This window comes from Sceloporus undulatus, chromosome 4, assembly GCF_019175285.1.
Source record: "Sceloporus undulatus isolate JIND9_A2432 ecotype Alabama chromosome 4, SceUnd_v1.1, whole genome shotgun sequence".
NCBI classification, from domain to species: domain Eukaryota; kingdom Metazoa; phylum Chordata; class Lepidosauria; order Squamata; family Phrynosomatidae; genus Sceloporus; species Sceloporus undulatus.
The window spans coordinates 71,237,486-71,250,018 of NC_056525.1; the positions used below are offsets into that span (position 1 = coordinate 71,237,486).

Below are 12,533 nucleotides of genomic sequence, written 5' to 3' on the forward strand. Positions count from 1 at the left end.
TGTGGCACCAGAGCCCTCTGGCAGAAGGTTCAATGTCTCACAAAACTATAGTTCCCAGACTTCCTTAGCATGGAGCCAGGGCAGAGAAAGTGGTCTCCAACTGGATTATTTCTGCAGCTTGTTTTAGGCAACAGATGAGCTGTTTAGCATATATATTGATAAAAAGTCAAATAGGCCAAAGAATGCTAAACTAAAATTTTCTAGCAGCAATAACATATTTAACAGATTAATAACATATGCAATAATATTTAATAATAACATATTAATACCATATTTAATAGATTAGAAAGTTGGACCAAAACTAACAAAATGAATTTCAACCATGATAAGATACTGCACTTAGGTAGAAAAAATGGAATGCATAGATATAGGATTGGGGACACCTGGCTGAACGAGACTTAAACGTGTGAAAGGGATCTACTAGGACTCCTAGTAGACCACAAGTTGAACATGAGCCAACAGTGTGATGTGGCAGCTAAAAAAGCTAATGCGATTCTAGGTTGCATCAACAGAAGTATAGTGTCTAGATCAAGGGAAGTAATAGTGCCACTGTATTCTGCCTTTGTCAGGCCAAAATGGTGAAGAGTCTGGAAACCATGCCCTATGAGGACTTAGGGAGCTGGGGATGTTTGGCCTGGAGAAGAGAAGGTTAAGAGGTGATATGATAGCCCTGTTTAAATATTTGAAGGGATGTCATATTGAGGAGGGAGCAAGCTTGTTTTCTGCTGCCCCAGAGACTAGAATATGGAACAATGGATGGAAGCTCCAGCAAAAGAGATTCCACCTCAACATTAGGAGGAACTTCCTGACAGAGAGGGCTGTTTCACAGTGGAACACACTGCCTTAGAGAATGGTGGAGTCTCCTTCCTTGGGTCTTCAAGCAGATTGTGAGTTCCTGCATGGCAGAATGGGGCTGGACTGGTTGACCCTTGGAGTCTCTTCCAACTCGATGATTCTAAAATACATCTCCAAAGCAATTCATGTCATGCCTTTTCCCCCTTCAATTACTGCTGTTTGCTCCTACAGTACAGTATTCGTTTTCCCCTGTAAATCATGGCAACCATTCAGGGCCCCCTGTAATATTTTAATACATTTGTAGCTTTTTGCCATCAGAGAAAAAATGGATAGCAGAAAAGAAAAAGTATTTGATGAAAACACTTAGTGATATTTCAGGACAAAATAGTAGTACAGTATTTCTGTTTTTGTTTTTATTGAATGTGAGCCAGTGTGCTGTAGTGGTTTGAGGTTTGGACTACGACTCTGGGTTTGAATCCCAGCTTGGTTATGTAAAGCCACTGGGTGACTTGGCTATGTCACACTCTCTCAGCCTCAGAGGACAGCAAGGGGAAGCCTCCTCTGAAGAAACCTGCCAAGAAAATCCTGTGGTTGCCACAATCAGAAACTCTGCCCTCATCCACAGGAGAGAGCAAGGCTGCACCCAGCACTGCAATGCCACAACAAACTACACTTCCCAGAATCCCATAGCATTGAGCCATGGCTGTTAAAACTGGTGTCAAACTGGATTATTTCTACAGTGTGGATACACCCCAAGCTGGAAAAACAAGCATAAGGGCACCACATTTTTTTCAGTCACATGGACAGAGGTGAGAATCTCTGCCTCGTAGTCGTCCTCCGTTTAAATTAGAGTTTTAGTCATTCCTAAACTTGGACTTCAACTCCCAGAAGCCCAGCCAGTCTGGCCAACGGCCAAGAATCCTGGGAGATGAAGTCCAAACGACTTGAGGCCTAAAGTGTGAGAACCAATGCAACGGGCGCCATGGCAACGGGACGCGATGCATCATGGGAGACAACCCTCCCTTCCCTGCTGCTTATGGCAACGGGACGCAGCGCAGGGGACCGACCACGAAATGGCCGCCGGCTCCTATTTCAGGGAAGCCGCGCCCACTTTTCTCGGGACAGCCAATGGGGACGGAGGAATCCGCTGACGTTCTGTTCGAAGCGGCCAATCGCTGGCCAAAGTGGCAAGTTTAAATCCTGAATAGTTGGCCGCGTTGGAGTCAGAACGCGAGAAGCGGAGGCTGAGTGAGTGGCTTGTCCCCAGCTATAGCTGAAGCAGAAAGAGCTTCTCGCGGGTACTGTATATTTCCTTCACCCTCTAATCGCATTTCTTTAGATACCAGGGCTTAGGGAAGCCGTTTAAGAGAACTGCATCCACACTGGAGAAATAACCCGGTTTGGCACCGCTTTAACTCTTGGTTTGGCTCAAGTGCTATGGAATTCTGGGAGTTCTCCCAGAATTCCATAGCCTTGAGGAAGACGAAGAGTTAAAGCGGTGCCAAACCGGGTTATTTCTCCAGTGTGGATGCAGCCTGGTTGCTAAGTGGCTCCTGCTGGGGTGTGAATGACACCAAATTAGAAGGGGTGCCTCATACCACAGAGGACAGGATGAAAATTCAAAATGACCTTAAACAGATTAGAAATCTGGGCCAAAGCTGACAAAATGAAATTCAACAGGGAGAAAAGTAAGATACTGCACTTAGGGCAGAAAAATTAAATGCATAGATATAGGATGGGGGACACCTGGCTGAATGAAAGTGCATGTGAAAGGGATCTAGGAGTCCAAGCAGACCACAAGTTGAACATGAGTGAACAGTGTGATGCAGCAGCTAAAAAGGCCAATGCTATTTTAGGCTGCATCAATAGAAGTATAGTGTCTAGAGATCAAGAGAAGTAATAGTGCCACTCTATTCTGTTCTGGTCAGGCCCCACCTGGAATATTGTGTCCAGTTCTGGGCACCACAATTCAAAAAGGACGTTGAGAAACTGGAGCATGTCCAAAGGAGGGAGACTAAAATGGTGAAAGGTCTGGAAACCATGCCTTATGAGGGAGCTGGGGATATTTAGCCTGGAGAAGAGAAGGTTAAGAGGTGATATGATAGCCTTTTTTAAGTATTTGAAGGGATGTCATATTGAGGAGGGAGCAAGCTTCCGGAGAATAGGACACGAAGCAACGGATGCAAAGAAAAGAGATTCCAACTCAACATTAGGAGGAACTTCCGGACAGTAAGGGCTGTTTGACAGTGGAACACTCTTCCTTGGAGTGTAGTGGAGTCTCCTTCCTTGGAGAGCTTTAAGCAGAGGCTAGATGGCCATCTGTTGGGGATGCTTTGATTGAGAGTTCCTGCATGGCAGAATGGGGTTGGGCTGGATGGCCCTTGTGGTCACTTCCACCTTTGATTCTAACAGCAAAGCTCTGGGATCCTGCAGAGTGTTGCCATGGCAGTTGTACTTTGTGGACACATTATGAGAAGGCATGCCTCGTTAGAAAAGACAGTGGTCCAAACACTGCAGAAATAATCCAGTCTGAGACCACTTTAACTGCCCTGGCTCAGTGCTAGGGAATTCTGGGAGATATTGTGAGACATTTAGCCTTCTCTGCCAGAGAGCTCTGGTGCCACAATAAACTAATATTCACAGGGTTTGCCAGCAATGAGCCAGGCCAGTTAAAGCGGTCTAAAACTGGATGATGTCTGCAGTGTGTTTCACATCACTTTCAACTGGTGCTACCACAGGATGTTAAGCAGAAGAAAAGAAGCACCATGGAGTTTGAAAAGGTAGAGGGCAGAAGAGAGGAAGGCTGCGCACCAGATGGATAGATTCAATCAGAGGAGTGTTGATCATGAATTTGCAGGACCCAAGCATAGCAATGGAGGACAGGCAGACCTGGAGATGTCTTATCCACGTGGTTGTCATGAGTTTGGATCAACTCAAAGGTGGTTAACAACAACAACATGAAACAGTTGTTGGTTTTTCACACTTGACTGCTTTTTCCTTGCAAACTAAGTTCTCTATATTTTCCTGTCTCCTTGCAGCACTCCATCCTGATGGCTCAGTTCTTATTTGAAAGTGACTTGCATGGACTGTTGAAGCTGGATGCCCCCATACCCAATGCACCTCCTGCCCGATGGCAGCGCAAAGCCAAGGAGGCCACTGCTGCTAGCACTGTACCTGTTACAGATACCACAGCTCCTTCACCCATGAAACCTGCTAACAGGCCCCGTAGTACCAGCAAAACCCCCTCCAAAACACCAGGTAAGAACACCTAATGTATCTGGGGCTGAGGATTCAGTAACGAAGGGGCTGAAGCTCTAGGACCTATCTACAAATTGATGTATTCCATTTCCTTGTGCTATGGTTTTTCTCTATTTGGGGAATGACAGGGCTGCCTCATCACTTGATGGCTCCGTTAAATATACACTTTACTTTAAATATAATTTCTATCCTAGAGGATCCAAACTAATGAGATTGAACAGATTATGCCGTTTTTGTTCTATAGGCAAATCAGGTTCAAAAGGACAAAACACGCCAAACAAAACTGGAGGGGACAGATATATCCCCAATCGCAGTGCTATGCAAATGGATGTGGCCAACTTCCTCATAACCAAAGAGGATTCCTCCGATGACACTCCTACCAAGAAGGTGAGGCAGCAAAAGCTCAGAGGGCTTGTTTACAATTGCATGTTTTTTGTACATGTGATCTTCATGCTCTTTTATTCAAGGGCAATTCCTTCTAACGTGAACTTTACAGTAGTAGCAGTACAAAGTCCACCACAGGTTTTAGACCTAAGGACTGGCAAAGCAGGATGCTTGACAGTAACCTAATGGATGGAGAGGGATAATTTAGAGGCCTATACAGTATTTCTGAAACTTGGTGACTGTAATATACAAGCTCTCTTACCTAAAGTGGCTTCAAAATGAAAGTACAATACATATCCCTAACTTGCCCTTTCTGTATGTGTGTGCGTAGTTAATAAAATACAGTGGTACCCCGGGATACGAATGCGCCGCCTTACGAAATTTCCGGGTTACGAAAAAAAATCAATTGAAAAAAACTGTTCCGGGTTACGAAGGTTATTTCGGGTTACGAAAGAAATTTTGGTGCTTTTCGGCGCTTTTTCGCACCAAATCGCGGCTTTTCCCCATTAGCGCCTATGGGTTTTCGGCTTGCGAAAGCTTTTCGGGTTACGAACGCGGCGGCGGAACGAATTAAATTCGTAACCCGGAGTACCACTGTATCAGCAAACCCCCTCTGAAGAAATCTCGTTAAGAAAACCCTGTGATAGGTTTGCTATAAACTGGAAAAGACTTGAATGCACACACCAACAATGGCTTGAAGGTTCTGTTCTTACAATACTGCACCTGCAACCAGTATGGTACACTGTTTATGTGGCTGAGGTGGACAGGTAGATCCTCCCAACTTGGATGTGAGTGTAGGTAGGCTCACACCTGCTGAGCTCTATCCTATAGAACAAGCTACTACTGATTTCTTACGTTTTTCCATCCACCAAGGAGCATCAGAAGGCCTGGGCAATGAATCTTAATGGTTTTGATGTAGAAGAGGCAAAAATCCTACGGCTGAGTGGAAAGCCCCAGAATGCCCCTGAAGGTAGGTCTTCATTGGGTAAACTGAACACTAGGTGAGTTGGAATGTAAGGTGTGTGCTAGATACTAAGCACATTACAAATATTATTCCTTTTTGTTCAAATGGTTCCCAGAGCATCTTACAAAGACAAAGGGGATAACAGTCATGACCCCAGGCTTATATTCTAAACTTACAACATGGCACACAAGGAATAAAGAATGGGAAGAAAGAAGAAGAAGCCACTTTGGGGTGCTGCTGTTTTTTGCAGTCAAGTCAGCTTCAGTTTATGGCAACTCTATGAATGAGAGATCTTCATGAACCCCAGTCATCAATAGCCCTCCTCAGGCCTTACAAACTCAGGACTGTAGTTTCTTTGACAGTCAATCCATCTGTCATACAGTTTTCCTTTGCTCCTAATGCTTTCCACTTTAGCAAGTATTTAGTGATTTTGGCTTCTAGTGACAGGTAAGGCTTAATTTGTTCTAGGATCTGTTGTAGGATCCATTTATTGGTGTGTTTGGTGCTCTGTGGTGTCTGCGGAACTCTTTTAGTACCACATTCCAAATGAGTTGATCTTTTGTCAGCTTTCTTCACTATCCAGCTTTCACAACCATACACAGGAATAGTACTATGGGGAGCTTGGAGATGTCTCATCCACAAGGTTGCTATGAGCTGGGGCCAACTCGAGGGCAGTTAACAACAATGATGTATGATTCTGACTTTTGAAGATCTTATCTACCAGTAGTTCTTCCATAGCTTCCAAGCCTTAGCCTTCTTCTGGTTTCTTTATAGGCTCCAATTTGCTTTATGACTTAGCCAGGGTATGGAATATCTTTTAACTATTTCATACTCTTATTACTTTGACATGAGTGATGAAAACACTAAAATATTTCAGTTCCTATAATGACCAAATGAGATGGAATTGGTTTCAATAGCTTACTTTAATGGCTGTCAATAAGTGATAATCAAGAAGAAGTAAAGGGAGTTGGTTCTTTTCTCATGTGAACCTCTTTGAACAGGTATTTATCCTTTAGAATAGACCAGTGGTATTCAAACTTTTTACCCTTGGGATTTCATTTACATCTACCAGCAGACCCCGCACACTCAGGTTCTCTGGGAGGAATTTACTGCAGCCTATAAAAACTAGGCTGTCTGCTACCACCCGGAGGACCTTTTCTTCAACCACGCTCAAATTATGGAAAGGCCTGCCGGAGGAGATCCACCAGATTACCAATTTAAACAGCTTTAAAAAGGCTGTCAAATGGATCTCTTCCGGCAGGTGTTTCCTGAATAGCAAACCCAGCCACCAACTGAACCATCGCTCTGAACACGCTGTAGCCCCATTTGCTCGCTTTTATTCATTTTAATGTATGTTTTTAATATTTAATTGTTTAATTGATGTTTTAGGAGAACTATTGGGATATGAGGTTTTGTATGTATTCTTTTAACTGTAAGCTGCCTCGATTGTGATGGACAGAGAGGTGGGATATAAATAAAGTTTTATTATTTTATTATTATTAAAATATTTTGTTTAATGTGTGCAATTTCGTTTGCACATTCATGTACATTCATATCTTAACATTTTATAGGGAAAGAACCATTTACATTAGAACAATTTTATTTAAGTAAATTCAATGTTTAAATCAATGCATATGAAAATGTTACTCAGAGTTTGGGAAGAGGAGGAGGGGGTTGGATCAGAGCCTCCAAGTCTTGCACCTCATCCACTCCGAACAATTCTTGCACCCCTCTGAGAACCACTGGAGCAGACTGGAAGACAGGTCTTCTAAACGGATGCTGTTATTTTGGTGATCCATGATAACTGAGCTCATATAAATTATAACTTGATTTGCTTGGGTTGGCCTTTAGGTTGGAATTCATCCAGGAAGTGATGGTGTTGACTTGTATATTAGATAAGAGATTCTTTGATTTCTTGCCACTGTGGAGACTGGCAAGTTACCTCCATTGTATAAGCTTCTCAGGAAACTAATAAATTGCTTTGCTTGTTTTTTGTCAGAAAGGTGTCTAGGACACTAGCCAGGAACCTTGGAGAAGTGTTTTTCCTCTTTTACATAATGTCCACTAGAGAAACTTGTTTCATTTGTTCTATTTGTCCTGCCTGTCCCCAAATTAGAGTTGACCTCCTTGTAGTACACTTCTGGTCATGTTTTGTTGAAATCATGTCCCATAATACTTTGCGTTATAGGGCTGCAGTGTTAGTTGAGATGCAGTACAAATCATACCTGTACTTAGATGCATAGTCTGTGAGGTGAAGAGCTGCTTTTTTTCTAAGCAGTTTGATCTGACACTGAAGTGCCTATAACAGGAGCATGTCATGACCACTTGTCCTGATTGCTTGGCATTTAATAAACCTAGCTGAAAGCCCAACAATGTGCTCTACATGGGGCTACCCTTGTACCTAACTTGGAAACTTCAGTTAATCCAAAACATGGCAGCCAGATTGGTCACCAAAAAATAAAGAGGCAACCATATAACTCCAGTTCTGCAATCTTTACACTCCCTGCCAATTAGTTTCCAGGCACAGTACAAGGTGTTGGTAATCACCTTTAAAGCCCTACATGGCTTAGGTCCAGCTTACTTAAAGGAACATCTTCCATACAAGCCACCCCACTCAGGTTCTCTGGGACAAATTTACTACAGACTAAGAAGACCAGACTTGCTATGGTTACCCAGAGGACCTTCTCCTCAGCCACTCCTAAAATTTGGAATGACCTACCGGAGGAGATCCATCACGTAACATCTCTTGAGGCCTTTAAAAAGGCCATCAAGACGGATCTCTTCCGGCGGGCATTCCCAGACTAATACATGGGCCCTCTCCACTGTCCCACAACTATGCCTTCTTGACTTTCCCTTAAACCACCTCATTGTAATGGGGATTACATTTTATTGTATTTTTGATTGTGATTTTAATAACTGATTTTTATGCTGTTGTATTTTAAATTGTGGGTTAGTGACTGTGTTATTATTTTACTGTTTTATTTTTTATTGTAACCTGTCCCGATCCTCCTTTTTTGGGGGGGGGGTTGTGGGTTTTTCGGGCTATGTGGCCATGTTCTAGAAAAACCCACAAAAAACCATGGATGCCAACCATGAAAGCCTTCAACTTCACCACCACCAGCAGCACCACCACCACAACAACTATTATTATTATTATTATTATTATTATTATTATTATTATTATTATTATTAGTGGCTAGGGCAGATGAGCTGAAATGAGATCTGTTTCAACCACAGTTGAAGCGAAGAAAGAAAATGACTTTAACTTTGGTTTGGGCTAATAATTGTAACAATTTTCTTCCCCAGGATACCAAAATAACCTCAAAGTTCTTTATAGCCAGAAGAACACACCAGGCTCTACTCGGAAGAATGGAAGATACATAGCATCCATGTCAGACCGGATTCTGGATGCTCCAGACATCCGCAACGACTACTGTAAGCAGCCATGAACATGGAGTTCAAACCTATCACGGGTTTTCAGGGGCTTGCCCAAAGTAACCTAGTAGATTTCCCTGGCTGAACAGGGAACTGAACCCTGATCTTCAGAGTCATAGTCCAACACTTAAGCCACTACACCATGCTGGCTCCACCTTGGTGTATATACTAACAAAATGTGGAAATGACTGTCTTCTCTAAAGATAATAATAATACTTTAGGATAGGTGTCAGTTCTGTGATGTTGTAGCTCACCTGGGAATTGTGGCTTCATATTGCATTAGATTAGGCATTGTAGGTGGACAGGTAAGAGTTTTCTGGATTTGCCTTCTGTGGTTTTGGTTTCTAGCATGGGGTGGTGCTAAGGAGGGAAGGGTACTGGCATTAGTAAATGTTGCATGTTTTGTTTAGATCTTAACCTAATTGATTGGAGCTCGCTGAACTTTCTGGCTGTGGCATTGGATAAAACAGTCTATTTATGGAACTATGATTCCCGAGAAATAATCCAGTTAATGCAGATGGAACATCCAGATGACTATATCTCATCAGTGTCATGGATCAAAGAGGGAAACTATCTTGCAATTGGTACAAGTAATGCAGAGGTCCAGGTGAGAGGAATGACACTTTCTGGGGTTTATATATTTGGACTCTGGAATCTATATATTTGAGTCCTGTTCACTTGGCAGTGGGGTGGCGCAGGAGCAATATAAACATAGGTGGGTTACAAACCGCCGGGTTGCAGCGGTCTCCCGCCGCCACCACCGCTTGCAGCGTCCGGGAGCCACAGCGTCCAAACCGCGGGGCTTCAGGACGCTCCAAGGAAGGAGCGCAGAAATTGTGCTCCTTCCTGGGCCCCGGAAGTGGTGCAAGGCCATTTTGTATGCGCAGAGCGCATACTAGGGTTAGGGAGTGTGGAAGCGCCGCCCCTTCCTAACCCTAGTACGCGCTCTGCGCATACTTTCTGGCAGTATGTAACCCGCCATAGTTAATTATGTTGTGTGGGTGTTTCCTTGGTGAGACTATCCAACAAGTGATTTTCCCCCCTTCCAGCTAATTCAGGGAATGGTGGCTACTGAAGTTTAGGTTTTTTTCAGAATTAGAATTATAACTGGTTCACTTGATGGCCATGGCTTGAGTCTTTTCAGTTTCTTGTATGTTCAACTGAGTTAGTGGGCTAGGAACTGGCAGGATAACCTTCGTATGTTCTATTCTTGCCACATGCTGATACCTCAGAGCACAGTAAGCTTTAGCAGGATTGAGTGTACTAACTGTGTATTTATTGTGTTGGTTCCAGTTGTGGGACATCCAGCAAAAGAAGCGGCTACGAAACATGGTCAGTCACTCATCCCGTGTGAGCTCCCTGAGTTGGAACAACTATATCTTGTCCAGGTAAGAACAAAGGATCCACAAGCAGTATTTTCTATGAGCACTTGGGACTAAAGAGAAAGAGTTTATCTTTCTTGATAAAGGGAGGTTGGTGCTGGGTATTGTTGGCCTTCTGGTGTACTTTACTTAAAAGGACATATTAATCTTCATTTCACAGTGGGTCAAGGACTGGCCATATACATCACCATGATGTTCGTGTGGCAGAGCACCATGTGGCAACACTAGCTGGCCATACACAAGAAGTGTGTGGGTTAAAGTGGGCACCTGATGGCCGTTACATAGCCAGCGGGGGGAACGACAACCTGGTAAACATATGGCCAGCTGCCCAAGGGGACAGTGGCTCCCTGCATCCTGTGCAGACTTTCACACAGCATCAGGGAGCTGTTAAGGTGAGCAGATCGTTGTGTATGTAAGTAGCATTTACACTGATGGCAACTGGGAAAGGTGACATTTTCCTATACTTTCTTCTTCTAGGCTGTGGCTTGGAGCCCATGGCAGTCCAATGTGCTAGCAACAGGAGGAGGAACAAGTGACCGGCACATCAGGATATGGAATGTGTGCTCTGGTAGCTGCCTCAGTGCAGTAGATGCACAGTCCCAAGTAAGATCAAACAGAAGGCAATGAATGCGACTGCTGTTGTTTTGACACATGTAGCTGTCTGGGTAGCTACTGTCTTATTAACTGTAGTCTTTCTTTTGCCGTGACAGGTATGTGCAGTACTCTGGTCTACAAATTACAAGGAACTTGTTTCTGGTCATGGCTTTGCCCAGAACCAGCTTGTGGTGTGGAAATACCCATCCATGTCCAAAGTTACTGAGCTGAAAGGTAAGCTGAGGAGGTATGGAAGTAGCTCAGGCATTAAATTTATGCAATAAAAACAGTACTTGGGAAGCAACAGTAATAGTAATTAAGAATAAACATTATTGTATATGAATCCTAATCAAACTTATAAACTGGAATATTTCAAGACCTGTACATGCTACTTTAGATCACTTATCCAAATTCTGCTTGACCCATATTCTCAAAAGGAGAGATTTTTTTAAAGCCTAAAATAACTTTGCATAGATTCATGATAAGTTGGTAATGAATTAAGGCATACTACAACAATTTATGTGCAGTTTGCTTTATAATCTGTTCTAACTTCCTTTCTATTTGTTACATTTTGATTCAGGTTTCATTCTTGTTTGCTATTTTTATCTGCCTTGTAAGTTACTGTTGTTTCTGCTTTCTTCATGCAAAGGAAAGGTGCTCATTTTAAACTCTACAAAAGAGGAATTCTAATATACAATGCACCCACGCCATAGGCAGCCACACTATACGCGGCTTCAAGCTTACGCTGAAGCCATGCAACAAGTAAACAAATGGTGCGTGTGACGCAAGCATGCACCTCATTGTTTACAGTGGGCCGCAAGCATGCATGAAATTCCCTTCATGTGGGGGGATCCCCTGCGTTAAGGGAAAGGCCCACTGTAATCAAGAATGCACCTGTTATTGCTTCAACTTTCTCTGCAAGAAATTAGTAGATACTTTTGTGTGTGTTCAGTATATCTTAGTTTTATATTGTCTTGCTAGGTCACACTGCCAGAGTATTAAGCCTAACCATGAGTCCAGATGGATCTACAGTGGCATCTGCAGCAGCAGATGAAACTTTGAGGCTCTGGCGCTGCTTTGAACTAGACCCTGTACGGAAGAAGGAGAAAGACAGCAGTACCAAGAGCAGCATAATCCACCAAGGCATTCGCTGAGTCCAGTTGAACCCTCTTCCAACCTATTGCTTTTTGTACAGAATTTTAAACAATAAATATTTCACTTTCCCTCGAAATGGTGTTGGTATATGGGTTGGTGTCTGGAGTAGAGTATAAGCCACAAAGTGATATGAGAAATTGCCTTTTAATGTATGATAGATATCTGTAAGGACATGGGCTGTAAACAATTGTATGAAACAAATAAACCAGTAACTGTTGATGGAAAGTTAATACTAGTGTTAATCTTGAATTTAGTACTTCAGTGCTTTCCATGCCAAGCCTGCAGCCCAGTTTATGGTGAATAGGATTGCTCAGTTCAGAAAGCTCTTCTCGATTTATTTTAAACCAGGATTATTTCTGAAAGCATTTTAAGTAAGCATAATGGGGCAAAACTGAACCAGGGACTGCTATATGCAGGTAGATACCTATATACAACCATTGGAACTAAGCCCGGCTAGTTCTGTTTCTTGTATACCATGTGTCAAATCACTTAAGACTACTTTAGTACAGTGGTCCCCAAACTTTTTCAGGCTGTTGTCCCTTTCCTCTTGGGCAACAACCCTAGCG

General features: G+C 43.1%; 1 protein-coding gene across 1 annotated transcript; it reads left to right on the forward strand.

The window, feature by feature from the left end:
- The first annotated feature begins 1,946 nt into the window (after window positions 1-1,946).
- CDC20 (cell division cycle 20) lies at window positions 1,947-12,179 on the forward strand. The gene is made up of 11 exons (XM_042466232.1): window positions 1,947-2,093; window positions 3,834-4,053; window positions 4,298-4,440; window positions 5,311-5,407; window positions 8,708-8,836; window positions 9,247-9,443; window positions 10,130-10,224; window positions 10,379-10,610; window positions 10,696-10,821; window positions 10,929-11,046; window positions 11,794-12,179. Exons 2-11 carry the CDS (start codon window positions 3,846-3,848, stop codon window positions 11,964-11,966), a joined length of 1,518 nt encoding a protein of 505 aa, XP_042322166.1. The 5' UTR covers window positions 1,947-2,093; window positions 3,834-3,845; the 3' UTR covers window positions 11,967-12,179.
- Window positions 12,180-12,533: the final 354 nt, after the last annotated feature.

Coding starts and splice junctions, on each gene's coding strand:
- CDC20 (XM_042466232.1), top strand. CDS start 3,846: ATGGCTCAGTTCTTATTTGAAAGTGACTTGCATGGACTGTTGAAGCTG. Junction 10,611..10,695: donor AGCATCAGGGAGCTGTTAAG/GTGAGCAGATCG, acceptor TTCTTCTTCTAG/GCTGTGGCTTGGAGCCCATG. Junction 11,047..11,793: donor CAAAGTTACTGAGCTGAAAG/GTAAGCTGAGGA, acceptor TTGTCTTGCTAG/GTCACACTGCCAGAGTATTA.